The sequence below is a fragment of the Aspergillus fumigatus genome, chromosome 3 (genome assembly GCF_000002655.1).
Source record: "Aspergillus fumigatus Af293 chromosome 3, whole genome shotgun sequence".
NCBI lineage: Eukaryota > Fungi > Ascomycota > Eurotiomycetes > Eurotiales > Aspergillaceae > Aspergillus > Aspergillus fumigatus.
The window spans coordinates 689,164-715,417 of NC_007196.1; the positions used below are offsets into that span (position 1 = coordinate 689,164).

The window sequence follows — 26,254 nt, forward strand, 5'->3', positions numbered from 1 at the left end:
TATGATCGGTTATCGGATTGCGGTATTTATCATTACAACATGCTTTACTTGCTAGTAATTGGGAGATGCTTATCCCGATGGCAATTTGATGGAATTCGATTCAATAATGGATGGAGCTCACTGATTTCGTTCTTCTCGTAAAGGTGCTCATAGAACTAGAATACAAACTTGTAGGAAGACATTGAAGGCAACCACTGGTAATAATGATGTGATTCATGTCGCGTGATCAGCTTTCCACTTCTCGATGGACTCGTTTGCTGTCACTGTGAGGTCTGCGCATTCGTGGCCCCCACGCAATCTTTTCGTATTGCTAATCAGTTCTGATGATTCATCAATCAACAAGCCAGCTGGTGAAGGTGCAAGCGCGGTACCGTTATGATACGACATCACTGGCCACCACGCGCGCGTTCACGCATCGTAGAGTCCCCAAACAGCGACAGCAGCTCCACATAAGGCATATGTTCCGACTGGGGACATTCTATGGCAGTTTCGAAATCAAGCATAGTTACGGTCCCAGTCTGCCTGTCAAACAAGACGTTGTGCTTTCCGGCATCGGGCAAGTAGATTGACAAAGACCGAAGAATGTGAATGGCCTTCTCGCACTCCTCACGAACGTGGGTTCGTTCGTGGATATCAAGCTCATCCCAAATATAGCCAAGGATCTGTCCATCTCTGTAGGGGAGGACAAGTGCCCTTCCGTCAGGGAACAAACTTGAGCACAGGATGTTCCCAGCGAGTATTATGTTCGCGAACACATCGTAACCTCCAGGTCGGGACTCTGATAGACGTTCGTAGACGGCACATTCCGCGTTAGATCAAGACGGATACACACAGTGAGATAAGAACCAGGGCAATAGCAATCAGTGGCATACGTACTCCTTCTCAAGTTTGGGACCCCAACACTTCACGATATAGCGGGTTCCCTGCTGGTCAATCTCGAAGATAGCCTTGTCTGTCTCGCTAGGACGTGAAATCATCCGGGAGACATTCAAAATTGCAAGCGCCCCTCTCGGATCGCTGAGAATGATTGAATTCGGGGTAATGTTCCCGGTCAGTCCTGTCACTAGACTTCTTTCAGCGACATGGTTTCTGCGCGGCGTCTGGCGGACAGAAGCTTGGAGATCAATCTGACCTCGAAGCTAGGAGTTCAGAATAGCGGGTACATTCTGACACACTTTGAATGCCACTTACTCGCTCCGCTTTGAAGTCTGCATGCTCGGTGTAATTATAGCCCTGTTCGGCAAGGATACAGAACCCTGCAAAACACTGCCGGACAGACAAATTGGTGTCCAGGGCACGAATAGGCCGAGAGACGTGGAAGGCAAAATCGTCTGTTCGCTTGACGAATATGGTCCCCTGGTAAGTGGACAGAAAGCCATAGCGCAACTCAAAGCTCCTCATCTGTGCCACAAGCTGCCCTGTGGGAGATGTCAGTGACAGTAGGATGGAACAGGAGCGAGCTCCATATACCAAGATGGGGTGCAAGCTGCACACGAGAGATAGGGTCGGAAACAGACAACTCAGCAAGTTCAAGGGTCCAGAAGGTTTTAAATTCGCCGACTACCTTAACTTCAGTTATGCCGTCATCGTTTTTCATGGTCACACCGATAGATACGTCCGGTACAACTTCTGGTGTAAGTAAGAAGGCTTGAACGTCTCCGATGACTAATGATGACTGTGAAGAATTCGCGAGAACCTTGGCAACAGGCACGCAGACGTTGTTGATGAACCGACCAGATAAGCCGATTTCATTCCCAACTAGATATACCTCGCTGCCGGCAAAGTCAACGTGGGTGACCTGAAAGTTCAGGTTTAGCCGTGCTAGAGCTGATCGGATCTCCTGGTCAAGGGTTGTCCAGGGATGCATGTAACTTTCGTGAAGCCGCTCTCTGGAGACGGACGCGTTGAGCGTGCCCCTGACATGGCGTAGGACGGGCAAAGGGCTTGCAAGAACTTGACTGGCCCCCTGCATCTCGGTATTTGAGATCCAGATCGGGTGGGTATGGATGGAAGCTTGAGGACGCGGAGGAGGTTTGGGGAACTATAGGCGGATTGTCTCAAATTTAGATCTGACGAGCGAATGGACTTTCAGATTGTCTGTGAAATACGCAGATCTGACTGCCAAGCTCTGCAAGAGGTAGAGTCTGACAAGTCATTGGTTAAAGATGACCTCTGTTAGACCAACGACATGAACGGTGGTGTGTTGATAAGAGGATGGTTGGGGGGGCGTGCTACATGGAGAAGGCGCTTCCGGCCACTAAGCCCATTTTGAAATCTATAGGTGACATGTTTACTCAATGGCCTTGTTGTTCAGGCATCAGTGCGCCGATGTCCGCCTGTCCAGGCACTAGTGGGACCAGCGAGTGTGAAGCAGCTGGATGAGATGGTCAAGAGTGGCGATATTATCTGCTTCGATAGGTCAGTCATATTGAGATTGAGATGTATTTGAAGCTCAGCTGCTAATTTACTATTGCGCTCTAACGTACACGACCCCAACTATGACTGGAACTATGATCGTCAAATCCTCTTCCATCAGAATCCTCAGGATAAAGTCGAGCTTTGGTACAACTAGCATAGTCAGATAATCAGGGATAACTAGGGCGACAAAGCAGGAGTTTATAAAAAGATACTATCTATCGGAATGCCCTGATCATACGTCATCGACACGTCCCACAGGCACCAAGATACATAAGCCCGCACTTGTGAAGTTCATCTCAGACTTCATCAGTATAATGATTCCAGGCACTTCCCTCATAGACAGTTAGGGGGTCACAACCTACGCATATCAAACAAATGATGAGATGCCTTCCAACACCTAGAGCAGTACCACTACAGTTGGTGAGACGGAAGACAAATATGCCTGCCAAGGCGAGTCCAGTATCTTGATCTCTCACACAAGAGGAGCAGCACGATCTTCGGTATTGACCCTTTTGCCAGGTTTTTGGCAGGCCCGAGATGGGAACCCCCAACCCAAGCACAGAGACGAAGACGCAGCCAGGATCAGACGGGTACTATTCGGTTGACAGGCGACCTCCTGATTGACAGTCGGTCTCCTTCTCCCTCTCAATCCCTTCCGCCAGGTACCTCCTTCGCGGACGTATACCGTGACAAGAGAAGGACGAAGGCTTGAGAGTATGGACATTAGAAAAGACTCCGTCTGGCTCGAGACATCAAGGCGTATAATCCGCGACAGTGCACGTGCTGATACCCAATACCTGACTCCAGTCGGCAGCCTCTCCGCAGCAATCGACACGTTGCAACTAATTACCGATGCGATAAGAGGTAATCTGAAACAGTTGTCAGCAAATACACATCTTGCAGCAGCCATTAGAACGGTAGAAAACTGATGGACCATAATAAGGATGCTGCATTGAGTATTCAGGATTGTACTGTTCTTTCACTTTGAGGCTCCGGACCAACCTCCCCTTGTCACTTAGCTCGTCTCCCCGGCTTAATGATTATTGCCTCGTAAAGCTTTCATTCCTGCGTGCTACCATCATCGCAACTTTCTCCAACAGTCCAGCTCCCCTCCATCAACCTCCTCAATGGGTACAAAGCAATCCGAGGAAGGGCAAGCAGCAGTCAAAATAGGCTCTGTAGAGTCAAAAGAGCTCAACAATCTCGGTCTTAAAGAAATTTCGTGAGCACTGTGGGCTTCAGTGTAATGCGACCTGTATTCTACGGGTTCGAACCATACGAAGGCCGTGAACGGCTGGATACTGTGTGGGTTTGCTATCTTCGGGTGCAGTAAACGAATCTGACGGAAATTGGAGATCTGATTAGCTAGCCCTAGGTTAAAGACGAGGTATTATTAGTAGGAACAAACTTGTTAAAGATATAGAGAACACACTGGTAGTCTCTCTTGTCCTCAGGACGGTACGTAAGATTCCTGAATTGTCCTGCTTACCGAAGTTCGCCATAGACATATATCGAAATATAATACCACTAAGACTAAAAAGGTGTCCGGACGTTAGCCTATCAGTCTAGGGCCTTATAGGTACTTTTCAACAAGATACAATCTACAGCTTGGTCCCTGCTTTTGGTCATTTTGAGGGTGAAGTAGGGAGCTGAAAGTGACCGAACACCGCTGGACGCTCCTAGCGCCTCTTTTGATTCATCCATCGTCGCGCTCCATATCGGTTGCTCGCGAAACCTTTCCCTGCATCTTCGGCGCTCGTCCGGTGAAGAATATCCAGGTGAATGAACTGCCACCTGAAGCTGCCGAAACCTGCCTGAATAAGCAGTGAGTCACCCAGCACCAAAAGATGGGCGCTAGGTGAGGTCGGTCCTATATTTCGCTGTTGTATGTTTTTATTTCGATTTTTGTCCTGTTCTCTCCCCCCTTCTCTCCTTTTCGCCTTCTCCTTTTCTTCCTCTTTTCTGTTGTTTTCTCTCCAGGCTGAAATAGTACGATGATCCGCACATCCGATACATCCGAAGCACAATGAATCATTCCCCAGTGTTCGTCAAACCTTGGCGAGATTTCCATACACTAGCGGGAAGGATCTACAGAGCCTTGCCGATCTCCTCACTCAGCATCACACCGGATTTCTGCATCACCCTTGGACTCATGATCCTTCAACTTGTGGATTTGTGGATGCAGCACAGAGGATTACACCAAGTGCTTTACGGTCATTTTGGGATCTGTCATGTCTCAAATGCGGGAATAATAGAGAGTGTCATAGCGCCCCATGTCCCCTCTTAATTGGCTACAGTGTAAGACGCAGTGCCGAATACCGAGATTTTACTAGGTTTGGGTTGCATCTCCAAGACAAGCTCATAACCCGAAGTGACGAGTACTGCTACCAGCCAAAATTATGCACGGATTTTCTGGCATAGGCCATTGTTCAACACCCGCAAACCAAGAATTGCCCAACCTTTTCCCCACTGATCAACGTGGGGTCCAGATTGATAAGAATATTCTTGGCTTATGCACCAAATTTCGAGGATAAGGTTGGGATAACACAGACATATACATAGTAATGGGCCCGAAGAGCGAAAGAATGACAGGTATGCTATGTGTTGATGATATTTGATTAGGTGGCCGAGCAGATATAAAGAGTCTCTCGCCCCTGATGCTAAGCACCCCAACAAGAATTAACATTCTACAGTCTACATTTCCTTTTGCTTAATCTGACGCTAAAAAACGCTTAACCATGGAGGCTGTTGTTGACACTACATCCGAAACGGCCAAGCCGCCGCAAAGACTTCTCGCAACCGTCGTCGACTCTCTTGCCCTTGAATGCCCTACGCGGCGATTTTGCTTGATCCCCAATGGTAAAGATGTCCACCAAGGCTTCCGCGAAGTGACTTTCAGGGACCTATGTTGCGCCGTGAATAGGATGTCCTGGTGGATGGAGAAGCATCTTGCCAGCTCGGTCAAGGGAGCAACAATCGCCTATCTGGGGAGCAACGATATCCGCTACATTATCCTGATGCTTGCTTCACACAAAACAGGCTGCACGGTCAGTCTTCATTCACTGGAGATGGAGTGACTGACGATTCGAATATGGTATAGATCTTCTTTCCGTCGACTCGGCTGTCAAATGAGGCATACGATTCGGTGTTCGGCGCGACACAAACCAAAATGCTATTATTCAGCCCGGAGAAGCATCCCCTCGTCTCAGGTTTAACGGGGCCAAGCAAGGCGATCAGCTCCCTGGAAGTACCAAGCGTTCCTGAAATGCTGAATGACAATCCGGATGTGAAGAATTACCCTTTCACTTCGACGTTTGAGGAGTTTGAAGACAAAACCGCATTCATAATCCACAGCTCTGGAACAACAGGTGAAGGGGATAACTACAACAATTGCTTGACTAGCTGGCTTATGGTTCTATTATCTCCCTGTAGGTATGCCCAAACCTGTGTCTCTTACCCACGGCTACCTCGGTACTGTCGACTACAGCGCGTTCATGCCTCGACCCGCCGGCCGCTCGCCCTCCTTTTTCCAAGACCTGCTCTCGGCCGATCCCCATCCTAGAGATCCGGTTCTGTCAGTCACACCATACTTCCACATAATGGGTCTTGTGTCCTTTTTTGTATCGATATTCCACAACATCCCTTTCGTGACAATCTCGGACCAGCCATTGTCTGTCAGCCTGCTGGTAGATATCATCCGTGCAACGCATCCTACTGCGACCATCCTGCCCCCATCGATCCTCGAAGATATGAGCCTGTCCCAGGAGGCTCTGGAATGCCTCGGCACCTTAAAATTTGTTTGCTACGGAGGCGCTCCGCTGGCGAAGCAGGTTGGAGACAAGGTAAGCCAGTACACCCAATTAAGAAACGCAATCGGATCCACCGAAATTGGCATTATCGGCTCCCTTGTCCCGGAGGGAAAGGAGAACTGGGGCTACTTTGAATGGAATCCGGCCTACGGGATCGATATGCAGCCTGTCGCGGATGATGTGTACGAGCTAGTGATCCCTCGCCTGGAGGATTCTCGTCGGATGCATGGAATATTCCATACATTTCCGTCGTTCAAAGAGTACAGATCTAAAGATCTCTATGTGCGGCATCCGAAAATCCCGAAGCTCTGGCAATACCGTGGCCGCTTGGACGATGTCATCGTGCTCAGTAACGGAGAGAAGCTGAATCCGGTAACGTTGGAGAAGGTTGTTGAGGGTCATCCGTTTGTTCGTCGTGCTCTGGTCTTCGGACAGGGCCGGTTCCAGACTGGCCTGCTGATTGAACCCGCGATGGATGATCGTGCTGGGAAGATCGATGAACGGAATTTTGTGGATATGATCTGGCCTTTGGTGCAGACTGCCAACCAAAACGTTCCTCGATACGGGCAGGTCTTGAAAAACATGATTCGCCTTGCATCGCCCGCAAAGCCATTTAAATTGACGCCGAAGGGCACTACTCAGCGACATGCCGTTAATGCGGACTACGCAGAGGAGATTGACGCAATGTATGCCACGCACGAGAAGCAGCTGGGGCCTAAGCTGCCATCGACGATCGACTCTGAGAGTGTACATTGCTATGTGCATGAAGTCATTACCTCCCTAACTGGGCGATCTGATATAAGGCCTAGCGATGATCTTTTCGGCTTAGGGCTCGACTCACTGCAGGCGACTCAGCTCAGCAATATTTTGCGAAGTGCAGTCTTGTCTTACAACCCGGCGTTGAGTACGGAAAACATTACTGTACAGAATATCTATACTCGACCCACCACGGACAAGCTCGCTGGTCTGCTCCTGGGCGTCCTTCAAGAACAAAAGGAACAAGCAGCGATAGCCCCGACGGAATCGCGCTCTGAAAGAATTGCCGGCCTAGTTTCCAAGTACACAGCTGATCTCCCAGCTCGATACGTCAACTCCCCAACTCAATTGCCTCGGCTCTCGACTGTTATACTAACGGGATCTACCGGTTCGCTGGGCACTTATATCCTTTCCGGCCTATTAAACGATCCTCACGTTGCAAAAGTATATTGTTTCAATCGCGCCGCTGATGCAGCCACTCGCCAACGTCAGGGGTTTGCCGAAAAGGGACTGGACGCCTCGCTCCTGGAAGACCCAAGCAAGGTCGAATTCCTACACGTGTCTTTCGGAGACAAACACTTTGGTCTGGATGATTCCATGTACAGCAAACTGCTGGATACCGTTGACCTGATTGTCCACAATGCGTGGAAAGTTAACTTCAATCACCCTGTGTCGTCGTTCGAAGACCCTCATATCAAAGGGGTGCGCGAATTCGTCAATTTCAGCCTCGAGGCCCGCTACAATACCCACCTTGCCTTTGTCTCTTCTGTGAGCACAATCGCCGGATGGACGCCCTCTTCTGACGAGTCAGCTGTCCCTGAATTGCCAATGGACACTGTGGACGCCGTGCTGAAGCAAGGATACGGTGAATCAAAGCATGTAGGGGAGAGGATTTGTTTGGAGGCGTCTCGGACATCAGGGGTGCCGACGAGCGTCCTACGTGTGGGACAGATCGCTGGGCCGGATAGTCGGTTGGGGCTGTGGAATCCACACGAGTGGCTGCCCTCCGTGGTAAAGACGTCTAAGAGCATGGGAAAAGTACCGGATACGCTGGGTAGTGTTCTCGTGGATTGGATTGCGGTGGTGAGTCTAACCTTGTCGTAAATGGATCGCCAGGCTTACCAAAAATAGGACACTCTGGCCAAAATCACAATCGAGATCCTATTGAGCCGTCGGTCATCACTATCTACACAACGCCATGCCGTTTTTCATTTGACAAACCCATCACAGATCCCCTGGGCCTCTCTGATACCTGCCATTCAGGAAAGATATCCTATGAGCGTGGTGTCCCTCGCGGAATGGGTCGAAGAGCTAGAACACATCCGGAATCCTTCCCCTCAGGACCTTGCCAAGAGACCGGCTCTGAAACTTCTATCTTTCTATCAAGCATTAGCTCGCAATGCGGGCGCGCCCAATGCTGAGATCAGCGTGGAGAATTCGAAGAAGGCCAGCAGAACTATGGCATCGCTCGGGCCTGTCTCGCTCGCTCAAATGTCCAACTGGCTGAACCAGTGGGATTTTTGAGAGTTCATCGCTAGCTATCCTCATGCTTGGCAGTTTGCACTCAAGATTTCCCCCCCGTTGTCGCTGTAAGTGACGACATCTGGTGGTCTCCTTCTCTGGCCTAAAGATAGAAAGAAAGCAGACTAAGATTAGATCCAGCAAAGACTAGTTTTATATAGCCTCTACATTAAAGCCTGCATCCAGAATATCCTCACTATCCTAATATATCCATGTTCTACTGCCTGGTAATAGCATTATCCTATAAGTAGATTGGCGGTTACCTGAGGAGGCTAAAAGCTTAGAACCTAGTTATACATACAGTCTTCTCCTCAGTATAATCTAGAATGGATATTTGATCATAGTGTTTATCAATGTTAGGTTTAATAACTTATGGTAGTAATTACCCTCTTTCCAGCCACACCAGATGCAGTACGAGGGCTGCCTTCCTATTGCCCGAGCAAATGGGGTTTTGGCCACTGTCGCATGCCGTAGCTACACTGAGCAGTCTCGTATTAGCCACGTCCACATGCCCTTTTCCTCTCCAGGATCCATCAGTCGATGATCAATAGAGTGTGGAATATTCGGTCCATTGGAAATGACGGGTGCGCGGAGCTCTGGCTGCCTACTTTGCGTCCAGCGTCGCGTGAAGGTTTGACTGTCTTCTAAGAATGGGAGGCCACGCACCGTTGACAGGTAAATAGTGTGATGAGCGACTTCCAGGCTGTGTGCGGTGTGAGAAATATGGAAAACCGTGCCCCGGCTATGTCAGAAATTTCAAGTTCAAAGCTGGGAAACCGTCTCGTGCTCGTCGCGCACCTCGAGCCGATGCCACTGGTTCTGAACGCAGCATGTCTAACAGAGACGACTACAAGGCAGACGGAGAATCAATGATACTGAGTACACCTGTGTCCACGCTGTCTTCCCCAACGATTAATGTCCTTCAAGGACTTTCGTTAGTAGCCGATGACCTCTCCCAGCCTTACTCGTCGACTTCAATCCACATTGTTTCCAAATGGTTCCGCAGTCTTCCATCTCTATATGGGCGGAACAGAACACTGGATGCTACTGTTCGATGCTTCACAGCACACCATACTTCGAAGGTGCTGCAGGATGTGCAGATGGCGCGGTATTCTAGATTTGCGTACATCGAGGCTCTGAGCCGACTTCGGAAGTCTCTAGACGCTCCTTCCGAGCGTCTGTCTGCCGACATCTTCTGCGCGGTGCTACTTCTATGCTTGTACGAGGTCGGCCACTCATTAATTTCTGCCACAGGGGGAAGTAATGTTGACTGATTAACTTAGCTGTTTGCGAATAATCAGAGTCCAGACACGTGGATGAAACATGCAAAGGCTGTGAGCCAGCTAGCGGAGATTCGTGGGTCGAACGCTTACAAGGACCAATTCAACAATACATTACTCAAAGCTGCAAGAGGATTGATTGTGGGTGGACGGTCTTTCTGCCCTGATTACGATGTAATTGACATGAATGCAGGTAATGCACTCTGTCTTCTCTGGGGAACGATGCTTCCTAGCCTCGGAACGCTGGCATGCGGTGATGCGGCAGCGCATCAACTCATTCTACTCTGAAGAGCTAGAAGATCTGCTAGAGGAATTCATAGCTCTATTCACACTGGCACCGAGCCTTGTTCACGCGCTCTATGATATCAAAGCATCAGATATGACGAGTCCTGCAACCTGGAAGAAGGCGTCCGAAACCTTGACCAGGATTCTTGAGATGCAGAACAGACTGTTAGAATGGTACAGCCGTTTTTCTCGAATCGCACCGCCTGCGTGCGAAAGGCTGTCAGCGACCAATGACGCAGTCTATCCCACCGTTCTCTATTATTCAGATCTGAATATCGCCTCAATATTCAATTCCTACCATGCGTACATGGCTATCATACACGAGGCCCTACGGACCCTTGGTTATCCTGGCGAACATGGAGCTATGGTCGCCTTTTTCCGAGATCAGATTTGCAAGTCAGTGGAATACAACGGTGCTGGTCCACTAGGGCCGTATCGAATGGGATTTCCGCTGCGTGTGGATTACGAGGTCGCAGACCCCAAAACAAAGGCTTGGATAGAGAACCGCTTGGCGCAAATGTCGCAGTATTATGCAGCTGTGCAACCCAATAATTTTGCCACGCAATTTGATTAACCCTATTTGTCTCTTATCGGCCATCATCGTGGCCAAACACGTTGAGAAGGAAATACCGTGCTCAAGGACTGTCGCCTCTTTCGCGTTCCTCAGTATGGAGAGTTTCGTATCCAAATGGCTCCATCGTACCTCGGGATAACAACAAAAGCACCGTGGCGATTGTCTCCATCAACAGGCCCATACCGACTTTTATCTCCTCTTTGCCAGTTACAGCGTTGAAGTCAACTGATCCTTACTCACTCAGCAGAAAGTAGGCGATTCTAACAACCAAGAATGGCAGAGTAGCAAGGACCAGCATCACACCGTGGTGGCCGATTCTGGGCAGAACCGTGCGGTACGCGATTGCTATCCAAAGTACAAGGCCGATCACGAAGGCAAAGGTAATGACGAAGACGGCCGAACCAATACGCTTGCAGGCGGAAATATTCATCGTCTCACCCACTACGGCACAGACCAAAGACAAGATGACTGGGAAACGAAAGCCGGTAAGCAAGAAACGCAAGTGTTTCGGATACTTTGAGTTTCCGGGGCCGCTTCGTCCAGCTTGTCCGCTTTCTAGACATTAGTATTGGCAACCTCTTGAGCAAACGCAAGACATACCTTCGCAACAGGACAAGGCTCACCTCCAACAACAGAGGCGAGAGTCCGATGCTTTGCAGAATGATCTCCGCCGTCAAGACCACCTTGCTCGGATTGGAAACAGCTATCGCCATCGCGGAACCTGCAATTCGGACTGACCAGCCTCGATTAGCCCTGTCCGAGAGACCATAGTGGGCAGGTAAATTCACACTTACGCTGCGCCAAAATCCCAAGCATGCCAAACCAGGAGTACAGCACGCATCTGCGGACATTTCTCTTCCTTCTGTGGTGCCAGTACTGCCATTCTTGCATGAATCTTGTGATAAATTGTACCAATTGGATGAAAGAGAAGATGGTCACTTCAGCAATTGCGATGCGGGTGTGGCCCACGGAGAGAGACTGCATTGTATTCGCCTTCATAGTGATTGACTCTGAGTTGAGGTTGATTGATCAATTGGACGATAGAACGAGCTTCTCTATCTGTATGTCACTGTCAAGTTAGTGGCAGGAGGGGGTCCTGAGAAGGACCGGATATGGTCGACCTGCTATATATACCGCGTCATTTCAGTGAGCCACATAATCACTAGACCATGTCCATAAAAGCGTTGTCTATAAGGTTCTACGCCTCGTTCATCTGGCTATCTACTGGGCATACTCCGTAGCTAGCGAGCAAACCTTGGGCAAGGAGATCGCGATAATTGACCATTCTGGGCTTAGTGGCGTTCATTTAAGCCCTTCTTGGCGCAGTTAAGCATAATGATTGGTGGGGAAACGTTGACTTGCTCCATTTAACTGGCATGCCTCAGGCAGCGATGTCCCTGACCGGATGTCCGTAGAATTGTAGCCCTCTGTCTTTAAGTTGATCTGATGGATATATGTATTCTAGATATAGTGCACAATGTAAGTCCGAGCGTACCTGATACCAGATGGTCTCTAGTCTCTACAATGTAAACATCCAACTAGTCTTGACCATTTCCAGCTTAAGCGGCGGCTGCAAATCCAAGGTAATAAGAAGTCTGTATTAACCGAATTCTTGACTATGCTTACAATGTATCCCCAGTCAGTTTACCTAGTTCCTCACTCATTATATGAGCTTCACCCTCTCGATATTCTGTGGAAGAACAGACAGTTCAATCTCGTCCAGAATCCCACGGGAAGAAATGGCGACTCAATAACTGGCAATTAGATACTGTGCCGAATCAAAACTGCCGCCAGTAATAATTCGTTCTCAGTAGCTGATGATGACATCAATTCCTTTCCACGGCTCCCAATGCCCCTCTTTCCACCAACTCTTCCTGCCATTTGTTTCCCTCTGCACAACCAGATCGCGCTTTGATTAATCAGGAAGACAACGATTATCATTCCGACAATAACTATAGGCCTCGAAATGGCTACTGAAGATAACCCGCCCCAAGCTGGGAATGAAGCCGGACGATACCCTCTGTCGCGCCGGATCTACTGTGCATGGATGATCATCTCTTGCGCATCAACTACGATGTTCAGAGGAGATGACCCGACAGCTGTGCGAACTGTACGACTGCGATGCAACGTATGAAGAGTCTCTGAGCATCTGAGAGCATATGAAATCGAAAAGGAAGTCTTAGATGCGGAAGAGGCAAACGAGGCAGAACGGTACCTTGAGGGAGAGGCCAAACGCAGGAAGGCCAATCTCCAGGCAATGAAGGAGGCCCTGCTCAAGTCCAAGTCTGCTCGAGGGTAAAGATCCGAGCAATTGTACTTCGGCAGGGATGAGAGATCGAGTAACAATGTCATGTATGCAATAATCGCATGCTATTAGAGAAGAATAAAATCCTTATATGACACTGAACGGCTCGTCTGGCGGCAATGCCTAGTAATGCCATCACACTGCGTATCAATGAGCGGATAAGTGAGGGCTTGGGTGCTTCCCAAGATGCCCGCTTTGAAAAGCACGAACATGTCATACCTGAAATTCAACGTGGCACGATGCATGACTTTCGATATTCGAAAGGCAGCGATGTAGTGCCATGGATCGATTTGGTAGGTACATAGATTGAACTCGCAGTCCAAGCTCTCAAACCAAAGGATTATGTATTATGTCCACCTATGGCTTTCCACGTACCATATCTGAACACGTCCAACTAGTAGAATGCGCTGGGCATGCCCAGGACATTTTCAAACCACTGATCATCCCCCAAATCCATCGACTGCATCCAGACCATCTGATCCAGCTCCGGGATCGGATGATTGTGACCAGTGGTGTCAGAGCTGGCGCTCCGGCCCGGCCAGGTCTCCTCGTCGTGCCACCGAGCTTCAGCCCACCGACGACATCTGGTCAAAAGCTTGGACAGAAACTTGAGTAAATGGTCGTCGCACTGATACTCCGGCACTTTGCTGCTCAGATCGAGCTTTTGAACCATCGAGTCCATCGTCGTGATTAGGTGAACTGTCCCCCGCACCGCCTGGCAATCCCATTCGGGGTCATGGAGTGTTGATAGGTACTTCAGCAGGGTGACGGTCAGAATCATCTGGGACCAAAAATGAAAAGGCTGGCCGACCAGGTCCGAGCAAGGGATCTGGTAGAAATGGCCCAGCCACGACTTGATGTTCTCAACCGACTGCCACAGACATTGCAGGCGTTCGAATCCCAGCTGTCCGGTCAGATTGAGCGGAAGCGAGTTTTGGCTGACGGAATAGGCGAGCTGGTTGATGTATAATTCGACGTATTGGGCGTGTGCATTGAGGAGGTCTGCAGGAAAAGGTATCAGCCATCCCGCAAGGAGATCGTTTGTCAGGCCATGTGACTAAAGAACTACTTACCGAGCTGGGAGAGATCCGGAGAAAACGAAGAGATAAGCTCGTGTAGCTCCCTTCGTAAAGACTTTAGATACAATAAACGAGGAGCTGAAACCATCGCTGGGGCTGTTCCTGTGCGAGCCTCGTCCTGCTGTCGGACGTCATCTGCTCTTTGCTTTATCAACTGCAAGCGGACCTGAGAGACGAATAGCCGATCTGCAGGGCATGCTTCGCTTATGGCGAGGACTCGAAGCGCCTCTTCCATCTGTGGGGTCCATCGCAGAGCGTCTTGGCGCCCAAGGTGGGACGCAATGCTATGATAGTCATACGTTAGTATCGTTTCGATCATGAGAACAGAGTAATGCACACTTGGAGCTCAAAACGAAACACGCCAATACTGCCCGCTGTCTTTCCAATAAGTCATGGTGTGTTTCGTTGTTGTGGCTTTGAGTGTTGTCGTCCGCCCGTCCCTGGGTAATAGTCATCATCAGTTCCACGTCTGGCGAGGATAGTTTGAACATTCGCAGATCATAGATGAGCGAAATCGCGAGCATCATGAGGCGCGAGACGAGGTCAGCTCGGCCAAGAAAGGGGTCAGTACTCCATGCCAGGTAAGTTAGCAATCCAAGCAGCAGGTCGATATTGGACTGGACTTGTAGCAAAGCCGATGTGAACAAGAGATGCTTCAGCTCCTCCACCTGAGCCAGTCTTTCCTGGGTCGAGAATGTAGTCACGGTGTGGATGGCTTGGAGCAAGACGGGCCGGTGTTGACGCAGAGAGCAGCTTGTAATATCTGGAGTCAGATCGATGAAAGGAAAGGACGGCAGCATTCGGGACCGGAAGAAATTGAGCCTTTCGTCTGCTTGGTTTGGCGATGGCGCGGGAGTCGATAGGGAATACTGCAGCGCGTCTGTCGCCAAGCTCGAAGTAGTGCTTGCAGGAGTCACTCGAGCGGCATTCGAAGAAGACGTGGATAACGAAATGCCGTTCCCGTGCAGAGACTGAAAGACGCTGACAGCAGACCCCGAAGTCGCCGTGGAACCAATGACTGCGTTCATGGCAGACAACAAGCTCTCCATCTTGTCCTCCAGCCGGGCAATCCGCCTATCAGACACCTTGGCTGTCTGGGCATTTTGAGCATTTCGCCGGCGAACCGACTCGGACGGCTCACACCTTTTCTTGAGACGAAGGCACCTTTCACAAGTATCACCATTTGGGGCACGCACGCAGCGGCACTTGGCCTTGTAGCAATGTGTGCAAGCTTGGCCATAGGTGCATGATTGGCCGGACGCTGGTTTCGGTTTCGACCTCTCCATAGCATTCCATAAAATCCCGAACTGCTCAGTCGATGAAAGGTAGGGGGACAGTCGTTGAGAGATGTCGAACGGAGGGGAGGTAAGGATCTCCTGGCACGGAGATTCTCACTTAAATCCTGCCATGTCATGCCCACGGATTTAGACCTCCGAAGTCCGTTCATATACAAGGCTGGTGCGCAACCAGTCGGATCTAGCCGCCAGGAAGAAATGAGCGAATGGCGGGTTTATCTGTCCAGAAAATAGCGTGAAAGAACGAACTGAGATCTAAGGAGTACCGCAGGCCGGATTTCAGTCCTCTGGATGCCGTGTGCAATGTCCGTTCGCCGTATGATTTACAGTATTACCCACTATAGAAGCCCCATCTCTTTTGGGGCTGTTTAAGTCATGTCCATAAAACTGCGCTCGAGTTCTGCAGCTTCCATTGTTCTTTTAGTCTCATCCATCCCACCTATGCCCCTCAGTATCGCAATGACTCCGAAGAACCAGGCAGCCTGGATCCCCGCCAAAAAGGCACGGCCGTTCAAGGTCGGCGACGCGCCCTACACGCCCGCGGGCCCTGGCCAGGTGGTGGTCAGGAACACTGCCGTGGCCATCAACCCATTCGACTGGGTGCTGCAATTCATCGGGCCAGCGATCGCCAGCTACATCAAGTACCCCTTCATCTTCGGCACCGATGTGGCCGGCGAAGTGGTCGAGGTCGGCCCCGACGTGGAGCGGTTCAGGGTAGGGGACCGCGTGTTTGGAAGCGCCACTGCCATAGCCAAGAAGGTCAACCGCCCGGCCGAGGGAGGCTTTCAGCTCTACACGGTCATGCGACAGCACATGCTGGCGCCGACTCCAGCGCACATCACCGACGAACAGGCCTGTGTCCTGGGACTGGGTCTCTTGACGGCGGCGTGGGGTCTCTTCCATCCGAACTATCTGGGCCTCGACATGCCCCAGGTCCCAGCGCCCACGGGCGTAGTGGGCAAGTCGGGCCTGCCGCGCGCTGTTATTATTACTGGCGGCGCGTCGAGTGTGGGCAGCAACGCCGTGCAGTTGGCCGTGTCCGCCGGCTACCAAGTCCTGTCTACCTCGTCTCCAAAGAACTTCGAGTATGTCAAGGGTCTCGGCGCAACCCAGGTCTTCGACTACAGGAGCAGAACGTTGTCTAAGGACCTCCTGGCCGCTCTACGGGGCCACGAACTGGTCGGCGCCCTCACGATTGGGCGCGGGGCCGTCGAGGCATGCACCGCCGTGATGAAGCATCATGATGTCCGCCTCACGCGGAAGCGCATCGCCGTGGCCGGCGCCATAATCCCTGCCGAGAAGCTCACGACCTTTGTCGGCAAAGGCACGTACTTGATGGGGATGGTGGGGGGCATGATCAAGTCGAATGCGAGGCGCCGTCGGACCGGGGTCGAAGCCAAATTCATCCTCCTCGATGGCCTAGTTGACCCGGAGAGTATCGTGGCTCGCATCTACCGGGAGTTTCTGCCACTAGCGCTTGAGCGGCACCAGTTTGTGCCAGCGCCTCCCACGCATGTCGTGGGCAAGGGACTGAACAAGATTCAAGATGCTCTGGAGCTCCAGAGGATGGGCGTCTCGGGGAAGAAGCTTGTCGTAACGTTGTAATCGAGGGAATTTTATAGGGCGCAGACAAGATATCGTTGTTGTATTTATTTCGTATACCCGATTCCTGCGCTTTCTGCTATGCTATCGAAGTCCCTTGTCTTGTTGGTATATCTGGCTGCAGGGTGTGAGCGCCGAAAAATTACCGCAGCTAAGACTATGTGTAGTGTAATTCCCTTCGCCAGGTGAGCAAATCCTTGCATTAAGTGACATGAAAAGTAATATAAAGATCTAACTGACTTAGGGAACACCGCATGGACAGCACAGCAAGAATCCGTATACTCAAATAATGACTGGTAACACAGCAGGGGAATGTTTATACGAAGATTAATGACGTGCAGCCTTCTCTAAGCCATTGCGGGCACAACTCTGCTCGTCTCAGCCAACTCTTGATCACCACCGTCAGCGGACTCGCTGCCAATAACCTGAAGATCCTTGACCTTGCGAATGTCCTTCCATCCGAGTCCCGGAGCAAAGACCAAGACGGCGAGGCTGACCGCCAGACCGAGGTACATGACGCGGTCGATGCTTTTAGCGTAGGCCTCAAGCACAGCAGCCAGCGGCGAGCCAGACACCAAGTCCCGGATGGAGCGGACTCCCGCAGCGACGATGGCGTCTGGCGCGAGGCCGATCTCTGCCACGCGCTCCTGAAGCTGATGACGAAGGCTGTTGCTGAAAATGGCGTTTGCCGCGATGAGAGAGGTCGCCGCCCCGATGTTTTGCCAGAAAATGATAATCGCCATGGCCTGAGGGATCTGCGCTGGGGACACGAGGTTCTGGATAGCGATGTAGGGAGCTGCCGTCGTGCAGCCACTTGCAACACCGTAGAGAATCTGGTAGCCGATCCATTTGGCAACCGAGGTCGTAGGGCTGAGGGTCGACAGGAGCCCGTAGCCCACCGCGGAGATGGCACCGCCGGCAAGGAGAAAGGGAAGATAGTAGCCCAAAATGGAGATGAGGGCGCCAGAGACCACGGTGAAGAGAACCAGGCCGAGCGTGATCGGAAGCATGTGCACGCCGCTCATCAAGGGCGAGTCGTCGCGGATTGCCTGGAAGTAAATGGCAATGTAGAAATCCGCCACGAGGACGCTCGACAGGGTGAAGAACATGGTCATGGCGGTCGACCAGATGACGCGGTGTTTGACCATGGCAAACGGCACCATGGCCTTGTCTCCTCGACGATGCTCCCAGACCAGAAAGAGGCCGAAGGTGACGGCAGCGCCGACTAGCAAGCCGATTACCACGGAACTGTTCCAAGGGTGTTGGTTCCCGCCAAACTGAAGCCCCAAGAGGAACATGACCACCGCGGGACAGATGAGCATGAAACCGGGGAGATCCAGAGACTTGATGGCGGTGCCGAGAATCTCCAGGGGCGGACTCTTGGGTTTCGGTTCGGGGATCGTGTTGAAGAGAAGAAATCCGCCGACGACAACGCCCAGGGGCAGATTGATGTAAAAGCACCACCGCCAGGACACCTTTGTGGTAAAAGCCCCTCCGATGATGGGGCCCGTCGCCAGGCCCAACTGCCCCATACCCACGTTGAGCCCCATGAAAAGTGCCTGTTTCTTAGTGGGAAGGACAGCCGAAATGGTCGTCACGGCGCCGTTGGCCACACCAGCAGACCCGACACCTGCGATGACGCGGCCGACGATGAACATGGACGACGACTGGGCCGCGCCGCAGAGGGCAGACCCTAGCTCGAAGAGAATAAAGAAGGCAAGAAAGGTCCACTGCGTGATCTAGTTAGAGGGAGTTCGACGGCGCCGGTGTTAACCAACATACCTTAATGGAAAACTGGCTGTAAATCTTGCCGGTCAAAGGCTGGAACGCTGCACTTCCCAGCTGGTAGGCACCGCCATACCAACCGACGTCCACCAACGAGTCGAACTCGGAGGTAATGGCCGGCGTGGCAGTGGAGAGGACGGCAAGGTCGAGGAAGAATAGGAAATAGGCCAGGGTAACCGATGTGAGGATTAGAGTGACGGCCAGCCCTGACGGATACTCGTACTTGGGCTCCGCATCCTCGCTGGAGACACTTTTCTCAGCCATTGCTTGCAAGACCTGGGAACGTGTGATGCTGCTGGTATGATACTGCTTGACTACAGGTTCTAATAAGATATACAAGACTGACATTTTCTTTTTCACCGCTGTTTATAAAGCTACTCCATGGATAATCCAGGAAACCGGAGTCTGCCCTCCGGAGTCCGCACCGGCAGCATGGATCCTTGGAGGTATTGCTTATAGCGGAGTCTCTCCGAAATCCGGCCTCTCCTCAGAATGAACTGAACGATAGCCCCTATCTTTAAGGACTGTCGGTGTTTGGCGTTGTAGGGCTCCTTTCATTATCTTCGTTTCTGAAATATATTTTCGTTTTGTCCGGCCAATGATGGCCGCAGCCGCTCACCCTGACCTCCAGTGGCTATATCAGTACCTAATGCCAGTCTCCAGAGTATTTAAACCGAAAGAATGAGCATTTTTCTTGTGCATGCAGTGAATTCTCGATAACAACTATATCCTAATATTGATTCGGAGAAGCACACTCTGGGTTCACTAGTGTGTGGATGTTCCTCTTCAGGCATCATCTGAGAGAATGAGAGAAAGAAGAGAAACACCCTGGGTTCGCGTAGGCCCAGTACGCCGGGGACCTTACTGGAGGTGTATACTGGCTGTAGTTTTCTCCAGATATCAGAGTCCTTGTTGGGCTACCGAGTCAACTAAAAGCGAAGCTCACAGAATGGGCTGGTCGCTCCATACCAGACGAGTTGCTCAGCGGCTCCCACACAGGAAATCAGCCGTACCGGGGAAAGGTACGTCGTCACCCATTGGAAGTAAATATTCTCGGTCATGCTCACCTGTTGTAAGATTGATGAAAGATTTGACTGGATCAGTACGGTGTCAACTAACAGACAGCCTACCAGTGTGACTATCAACCCGCTCTCTAGTGCCTACGCCCTGACGCCACTAATGCTCATGTTCGTGGCCAGATACGGACTCCTTACCCAGCATTCGGTATGTTTGGTACTTGATCTTTCCAGTTAAATCTGCTTACATCCCACTTACATTCCTACCCGCTGTGGGTGGGTTACACCATAAACACCTATTCTGAATACTTGGCCTCTTGAAGCTATTCACACTACCTAACACGCTTAAATCTATCATACTTAATGGGTCTGACCTCCTCACGGCCTGTGATCTGCTCGTGGCCCAGAAATCTAATTACCTCTAAGATTATGCGTAAATATGGCGCTCCCTGTCGGGTTCAGCGGAGTCCAACACTCCAACCCTAGTTGGAACCAAACCGCTGGATCTCGAGTCCATATTCTAGATATCAGGACTAAACCTAATCCTTCCTACTTTAGTCTAACTCTCACTATGTGATCCAGTAGTGGCTACATAGGGTCACCAACGAACTGTAGTCAGATTTGCTCAGTTCGGTTTTGAGTTAGATCGATTTGTATGCGGAAGTACTCCAGTTTTCTTTATCTCGTCCATGGCGGGGTAACCGGCTGAGTGCTTACGCACTGCCCACACTCTTACCTGTTACCTGCGCGGCCTGCTACTATCTATCCATGATTTCATGTGTCCATCTTCCTGAACATTCCTTCGTCCTTCCATCAGCCTATGCTACACGTCTAATACGATTCTTTCCCTGCATATCTACCTGTTCTGGCGGCCATGGGAGGATGTCTGTTATAGACGAGTGAGACCTGTCAGCGTTAGCAATGCCTAACAGCTCTTACAACTTCTGCCAGTCCAGCGTCCATGTCTGCTATTCCCTGTGCTCCTGCTCTGCTCGCAGAGACTCAACCGGAAGCCTGTGGATAGATATCTTGTGTAATCCCTGGCAAGGGTCCCTCTGTGAATTGGGACCAGCTGGCGCGCATGGTTGTGACCCGCTTCTTGTAGGATCAGTTAAGACCTACTGCTTCTACAGTACCACCCTCTTATCTAAAGAGGAGGAGGCGGCTGTTGTTATTGCCAGGGGTATAAGCATCTGCCGCCTCTGCTCACAGCAGCTAACTTCCTTTTTTTATTCAAGTACTATTTCAACGGGCCCTGACCACACCTGATTCAGCATTCACCAGAAAAGACATCATTCATGAGTATAAGGACTAGGTGAGTGCGCACCATCTGTCTGCCTCTGGCGGACTAAAAGATCTTCAATCGAACAGTGCATATAACCCTAAGTGTCCACCGCCTCCCGGTCCATAAAGTCCAAGAGATTCCTACATGATGTCAATCACTGCAAGCATACATTTACCATTCCACGTCTGAAGACTAGCACATACGACCATAGGGTGTGGAAAACAGGGCTTCCCGTCCGCTCAGCCGTACTTAAGCCACACGCCGGCTGGTTAGTAGTTGGGTGGGTGACCACCAGCGAATCCCAGCTGTTGTATGTTTTTGATCTTTTTGTTATGCTAATTCAGAAGCTCAGAACTGATATTTGGATGGGCAATCGAACTTGGTACCAAATATTTATAACATTTCTTATGAGTCTCCTGCCCTCCCGTTGTGTCTAATCTTTTCACAAGTCAGTTTCATGCTATTGTGATATCAACAGGTACGTAAATGAGATCACCCAGCTATAAGATCATATGATATTTAAATGACTTATGCTGAAGAGAATTATCTATAAATACATCCTTGAACGTATGATGGATATAATTTATACTTGTTGAAGGGTATAGAGTAAAGTCTGCTATCGAGGCACCAGGCTGCCCCCTCCGCCGCCCTTGTGGGTTGGGAAAGATCATTAAAGCCATTTTGAGGTCATCACGTTTCGACTGGGTGATGGAGCATCCACTTTGGGTGGTTTCAAAAGCCCTGCAAACTCCAATGTCAGATACCCTCAGCGATCTAGTAATCGCGGAACCATGGATGCTCCAATGCCTGGCATGCTGTAATTCGTTTAGTCGGATCCAGATTTGTGAGTTGTTGAATGAGATCTTTGAATATCGGATCGACGATTTCGGGCCACTTGCAGAATGGTTTGTATGGGATGTGTTCGTCAGACCTTCCATCCCATAGCATCCTCAGGACCTGGCAACTGATCTCATCATCGGCAATGTGCTTCAGAAGGGCGTTGATTCCCTCCGAGTGTCCAAAGTACGACACTTGACGTTGCAGGCGAATGAGAGCAGGCAGTGCACCCTGAGTCTGATGTTTTCTAAAATCCTCATCAGGACCGAAGATGACCCGCCCGAGCATAGCGTGGATGCACTGTCAAGGCCATTTTAGTACGAAGAATCTTCCAGCTGGATCTAACGAACTCACGACAACCCCAAATGAGAAAATGTCCGTTGGCTTATTAAGCTCGCCTTTGAAGTGCGCCTCAGGACTTCGCCAATTGTCATTGCCCGCAAGCATACCTTTGATGCATCTGCCTTTGGGAAGGTAAGCGGCATTCTCAAGGTCGATGATCTGAACCCGTTCAACCGTGGTATTTTTACCACTGGGCTGGCATTCAACCATGATATGTCTGGCTTGATATCTAGACGTGTGGTGAACATAATGGTCCCAACTGTAATGCAATGGGGAGTACCTAAATGGGCGACGTCTCGACCATGGAATTCAGCAATACCTTGCAGACTAGGCCTAAGAATCCGCTTCCGCGCTCCGGGGGGTAAGCCCTCCTTGACTAGATTGAGGAAATCGCTGGTCAAATATCGGTACACAAAGATTCGTTGGCCAGGTATGGTGTCGCATGGCAATCGGATAAATGAACACTGCTGTAGTTGGGGCCATATTTTCTCATGAAAGTTATCGAAGATATCCTTTGGTATATCTTTCAAGACAAACTGATCTTGTCCGCATCTACAGAAATCAGCTAGCTCTGCCAATGATGCAGATGAAGGAAATCGGACTTTGCCAACCAGACGCGACCCATCGACGGTCTCTCTTGAAGTAGTTCTTTGAAACGGTAACGAGATCCAGATGCCCCAATGTATTCGTTGGGTGCACACGCCATTTTGGCAATGGTCCTTCTAAACATGGTATTGTGAAGGATGCGGCTGCAAGAATGGGACAAAGTTTGGTCTGTTGCGCGGCTGAGAAGGGAGGAAACATCAGGTGCTCAAGGAGCGAGGAATGCTCGGCGAATCGACTTTAGACGAGGTTACAAGGAGGTCGATGAGCTAGCCAATCAATCGGTCTTCGTTACGCAGCCATTTCGGCCCCACAAGAACCTCATCTTGGTAAACCCGCATGGGTATGGGTGACCCAATGGGTGGTAGAATGTTAAGGGCTCCGACGGAACGCAGGACCACCGTATGCAACTATTGTGATGATTTAAGGCGGCAGGTGATCACCTACTGTACTCAGGGTCTGCCGCCAAATCACCTGCCCTGTTCTAGGTTATGTATCTTCCAGCATCTTCATGATCAATTGGTTTTTGTTGAACCAGTCCCACAGCTGCGCTCCTGCGAGATATCTCCATGTCCATGTCCTCCAAGGCTATGTGGGACAATGCTGTATGGCCTGGAGAAACACCCGAAGTGCTGGTCGTCGTCCCGGGGTCTCCCATAAAGGTGCCGAGCCCGACACCTGTCGAGGTTGTGTTGGTGAAGGGCTCACAGGCATAGGGCTGCTCAGCAGCCATCGACCATGATATCCCCGCTTGCCCACCATCCGCCCGGGATTTGACTTCGACGTATGTGGCTGCAACGTCATATAACGCCTTGAAGAGGCGCCGCTGCTTATCACATGTTCTCTGCGCGCCGACGCTCGATGTAGACTCGAGCGCCTCGACAAGGCTTTTCATGTGGGCTAGATCGGTGGCTTTGGATATCTCGATGGTGTGGCAGAATAGGATGATATAGGGAACAAATAGAGACTGAGTCATAGTCCTGCAATTTCACTCCAATGTCAGATTCTCATTGGTCTGGCCCAGATGGCAGAACGAAAGGGGGAATCATCGAGAGCGAACCAATTGATGTATGCTTCGAGGAACACCGTCTTCCCTTGCGCCTTGTTAATCACCGCGACGCATTGGTCGTGTTCCTGGAGGGTCTCTCTGGCGGCATCGATGCATTCTTGACAGAATGCGGACGTAGATGGCTTCTCCGGCGCAATACTTCGATAGATCAACGTCAGCAAGGACAAGCCGACGACGCGATCAGACCGTCGTGCGATTTCGTGGAATTCCTGTCCTAGCACTTGCCCATTGCTCGCTTCATAGTGGTTCTATGTCAAATTCAGACCAGTCAGCCCGCTGGCACTGTACCCAAGGGTGTGATGGGAGGGGACAACTCCTTGCTCGTGGGTAGAGAAGCAGAGAGCTAGTAGACGAACTTACGTGAAAATCTTGCGTATGTTGCATGGCTGCTTTCAGCTCTGCTGCTAGCGCTCGGGCACGAGAGGTCCGAATATGCAGTGGCTGCATAAGGGCGCCGGGGCTGTAGATGTCGTCGTAGATTCGACCTTGGATACTGGCGATTTTAATCCAACCGGGGGCTAGTTCGGCCAAGAACGAACCGCCGGGACCACGCTGCCTCCCAGGGCGGGCCAAAGTGATGTCCTGATCTCGGAAGGTCGATGAACGTCCAAGGCGCAGCGACAGCATCTTCTCAGTGATGTAAATGGTCCAGAACAAGGACCTGTTCTGAGCCTTGACTCCGGGCTGTTCTGTGCCAGCAGGCACGTTATGTTGCAGGCCCGGTGCTTGGATCATATGGGAGGCTGAATTGATAGAATTCCAAGCCGCAGATGGCTTGTTCTTCTCAAGGCAATAAATCGACTAGTAGAGTGGACAACTAGTTAGAACGGGGTATATTGGCTGATTTTCGCAGACTGCTTACCGCCATGGCCATTGCGTATGCAAAATCCATGTTGGTTGGTTGATGGAAACGGAGATTGGCAAGGACGGTCTCAAGATTGGCCTCGCATATGACAGCCTGAGCGTCGTAGTCTTGCCTCGTTTCTCCGTCGACAACTTTGGAGCATTCGCAGAATAGCCTATGCAAACCGTAATGAACGATGATCAAGTCTGCTTCGGTGGCGGGACCCGGCGATGCGACTTTGAAGAAATAGTCATTAAACTGGGCGGGCTGGATAAAGCCCCCCAGCCATAGCGTAGCTACCTGCGGACACTCCCGGACCATTCGCAAGCACATGAATACCTTCTCAACCGGCGGCAAAGGGAGGTTGCGAGTTGTCGAGCTAGGCGGAATCGCCTTAGCAAGAGGATACAGCTTATGGAGCGGGTCAGACCGTTGTTTCCCCGAATGCACCGCAGCTTGGAGGCTATCCAACACGGCTTCCATCTCGTGTGCGACCTCTGCGTTGGTCGCATTGTTGATGGCGTTCTGCAGGAAACGAATTGCAAAAACAGCGTGAGCAAATAGCGACGACTCGCCTTCGTACTCCGCTTTGGAGGAGTGATCCTGCGCTTCACGGACATCCTCGCTCGTAGGATGATCAGACAGAGACGTTTGGTCCGGCGTGGCTCCGACTAAGGAGCAAAATGGTGTTGGCCCAAACGATGATGACGAACTGGGCTCCTGTTGGTTGATGTCGATAGGGTTTTGTGCAGAGTCGAGAGATTCAGAGGCTGCCCTCCTCATCGGCCCGTGAGTCATCTGGCTAATTCTCTGGCTGAGCTCGTCAATTTTTCTCGATATTGCATCCAACTTGGAATCACTGGATGAATTTCAGCCAAGGGTTCACCCGGGATCTTGTACTAGTGACTTACTATGTATGTGAGACCATAACCCTCTGCCGCTTTTCTCTTGGCTTGGGGCCGGTTGCGTACGAGCACCGTGCCTTAGCTTTGACACAGTGAGAACACGGGCGCTCCCGGTCGCATTTTACCTAAACAAAAACAGAAGTTAGAGCCCATTGCTCTTGGAGTCTTCCCATGGCTGGGTAGTTGACTCGTCTCACCTTGCGCTGGCGGCATCGATGACACTAGAATGAGACGCGGATCAGCTACACGTTAGAGATTCACACCCTATGGGTACAATAGGCAACTCACTGCTAATTTCTCGGTCGTGGAAGAATTCTGTTCTTCGATTTCCTGCGCGCGTGAGAAAGAGACATCTGCTGCTTCCCCTCCAGTGGCTGATTGGATGGCGGGCGGTTCCCATTGACGCACAGTCAGCTGGTCCGTAGACGGCGTGTGTTGGTCGGCGTCCATTTGATCTTCTTGGCTTCCGAAGAACTCACAAGCGAGCGCGGCTTACATCTATTAGGCTCCGCTCGATGGAACATTCTCAGAAGAGATGAAGGTGTCGTAACTGACTGTAGAAAGGGGGAACTTGGCGCTCCGGCTGGGACGCTTCGGAGGCTCGGAGGCTCCGCCCTCCGTCCTTCGCTCTGTATACTACAGAG

The 26,254-nt window shown here is 50.9% G+C and overlaps 9 protein-coding genes and 1 non-coding gene across 10 annotated transcripts; 5 read left to right on the plus strand and 5 right to left on the minus strand.

Annotated features, from left to right (window-relative positions):
* Positions 1 to 5,156: 5,156 nt before the first annotated feature.
* AFUA_3G02670 (putative NRPS-like enzyme) lies at positions 5,157 to 8,680 on the plus strand (the record flags this gene model as incomplete). The annotated part of the gene is made up of 4 exons (XM_743496.3): positions 5,157 to 5,465; positions 5,519 to 5,786; positions 5,851 to 8,066; positions 8,115 to 8,680. The coding sequence occupies 4 exons, from the start codon at positions 5,157 to 5,159 to the stop codon at positions 8,505 to 8,507; spliced, it is 3,186 nt and encodes a 1,061-aa protein (XP_748589.2). The 3' UTR covers positions 8,508 to 8,680.
* A 185-nt stretch (positions 8,681 to 8,865) lies between these two features.
* On the plus strand, positions 8,866 to 10,643 carry AFUA_3G02680 (Zn(II)2Cys6 transcription factor; the record flags this gene model as incomplete). Its single annotated transcript, XM_743497.3, has 4 exons — positions 8,866 to 9,135; positions 9,188 to 9,730; positions 9,788 to 9,925; positions 9,978 to 10,643. The coding sequence occupies exons 1-4, from the start codon at positions 9,082 to 9,084 to the stop codon at positions 10,641 to 10,643; spliced, it is 1,401 nt and encodes a 466-aa protein (XP_748590.2). The 5' UTR covers positions 8,866 to 9,081.
* A 232-nt stretch (positions 10,644 to 10,875) lies between these two features.
* AFUA_3G02685 (uncharacterized protein) lies at positions 10,876 to 11,642 on the minus strand (the record flags this gene model as incomplete). Its single annotated transcript, XM_001481542.1, has 3 exons — positions 10,876 to 11,194; positions 11,244 to 11,376; positions 11,438 to 11,642. The coding sequence occupies 3 exons, from the start codon at positions 11,640 to 11,642 to the stop codon at positions 10,876 to 10,878; spliced, it is 657 nt and encodes a 218-aa protein (XP_001481592.1).
* Positions 11,643 to 12,609: 967 nt separating this feature from the next.
* On the plus strand, positions 12,610 to 12,942 carry AFUA_3G02690 (uncharacterized protein; the record flags this gene model as incomplete). Its single annotated transcript, XM_743498.1, has 2 exons — positions 12,610 to 12,771; positions 12,817 to 12,942. The coding sequence occupies 2 exons, from the start codon at positions 12,610 to 12,612 to the stop codon at positions 12,940 to 12,942; spliced, it is 288 nt and encodes a 95-aa protein (XP_748591.1).
* A 400-nt stretch (positions 12,943 to 13,342) lies between these two features.
* AFUA_3G02700 (Zn(II)2Cys6 transcription factor domain-containing protein) lies at positions 13,343 to 15,313 on the minus strand (the record flags this gene model as incomplete). The annotated part of the gene is made up of 3 exons (XM_743499.1): positions 13,343 to 13,950; positions 14,022 to 14,311; positions 14,367 to 15,313. The coding sequence occupies 3 exons, from the start codon at positions 15,311 to 15,313 to the stop codon at positions 13,343 to 13,345; spliced, it is 1,845 nt and encodes a 614-aa protein (XP_748592.1).
* Positions 15,314 to 15,697: 384 nt separating this feature from the next.
* On the plus strand, positions 15,698 to 16,927 carry AFUA_3G02710 (zinc-binding alcohol dehydrogenase family protein; the record flags this gene model as incomplete). Its single annotated transcript, XM_743500.1, has 1 exon — positions 15,698 to 16,927. One exon carries the CDS (start codon positions 15,698 to 15,700, stop codon positions 16,925 to 16,927), a length of 1,230 nt encoding a protein of 409 aa, XP_748593.1.
* Positions 16,928 to 17,271: 344 nt separating this feature from the next.
* On the minus strand, positions 17,272 to 19,057 carry AFUA_3G02720 (MDR family MFS transporter; the record flags this gene model as incomplete). Its single annotated transcript, XM_743501.1, has 2 exons — positions 17,272 to 18,654; positions 18,707 to 19,057. 2 exons carry the CDS (start codon positions 19,055 to 19,057, stop codon positions 17,272 to 17,274), a joined length of 1,734 nt encoding a protein of 577 aa, XP_748594.1.
* A 2,154-nt stretch (positions 19,058 to 21,211) lies between these two features.
* AFUA_3G02735 lies at positions 21,212 to 21,327 on the plus strand. Its single transcript, XR_013344488.1, has one exon. It is a non-coding gene; the product is annotated as a ribosomal RNA (ribosomal RNA).
* Positions 21,328 to 21,566: 239 nt separating this feature from the next.
* AFUA_3G02740 (putative calcium/calmodulin dependent protein kinase) lies at positions 21,567 to 22,813 on the minus strand. The gene is made up of 4 exons (XM_743503.2): positions 22,792 to 22,813; positions 22,470 to 22,741; positions 22,202 to 22,418; positions 21,567 to 22,147 (listed from the first exon to the last, which is right to left on the minus strand). The coding sequence occupies exons 3-4, from the start codon at positions 22,397 to 22,399 to the stop codon at positions 21,785 to 21,787; spliced, it is 561 nt and encodes a 186-aa protein (XP_748596.1). The 5' UTR covers positions 22,400 to 22,418; positions 22,470 to 22,741; positions 22,792 to 22,813; the 3' UTR covers positions 21,567 to 21,784.
* Positions 22,814 to 23,097: 284 nt separating this feature from the next.
* AFUA_3G02750 (putative C6 transcription factor) lies at positions 23,098 to 26,156 on the minus strand. Its single transcript, XM_743504.3, has 7 exons — positions 25,899 to 26,156; positions 25,808 to 25,831; positions 25,617 to 25,735; positions 24,724 to 25,564; positions 24,222 to 24,662; positions 23,853 to 24,109; positions 23,098 to 23,772 (listed from the first exon to the last, which is right to left on the minus strand). Exons 1-7 carry the CDS (start codon positions 26,058 to 26,060, stop codon positions 23,277 to 23,279), a joined length of 2,340 nt encoding a protein of 779 aa, XP_748597.2. The 5' UTR covers positions 26,061 to 26,156; the 3' UTR covers positions 23,098 to 23,276.
* Between the last annotated feature and the right edge of the window lie 98 nt (positions 26,157 to 26,254).

Excerpts from the sequence above, each read along its gene's own strand:
- AFUA_3G02740 (XM_743503.2), bottom strand. The coding sequence starts at position 22,399 with ATGGTTGAATGCCAGCCCAGTGGTAAAAATACCACGGTTGAACGGGTT. Across the intron at positions 22,148-22,201 it reads TTTTCTCATTTGGGGTTGTC|TGCATCCACGCTATGCTCGG; the intron begins GTGAGTTCGTTA and ends TGGCCTTGACAG.
- AFUA_3G02750 (XM_743504.3), bottom strand. The coding sequence starts at position 26,060 with ATGGACGCCGACCAACACACGCCGTCTACGGACCAGCTGACTGTGCGT. Across the intron at positions 25,832-25,898 it reads CCACGACCGAGAAATTAGCA|TGTCATCGATGCCGCCAGCG; the intron begins GTGAGTTGCCTA and ends GTCTCATTCTAG. Across the intron at positions 24,110-24,221 it reads AACATACGCAAGATTTTCAC|AACCACTATGAAGCGAGCAA; the intron begins GTAAGTTCGTCT and ends AATTTGACATAG.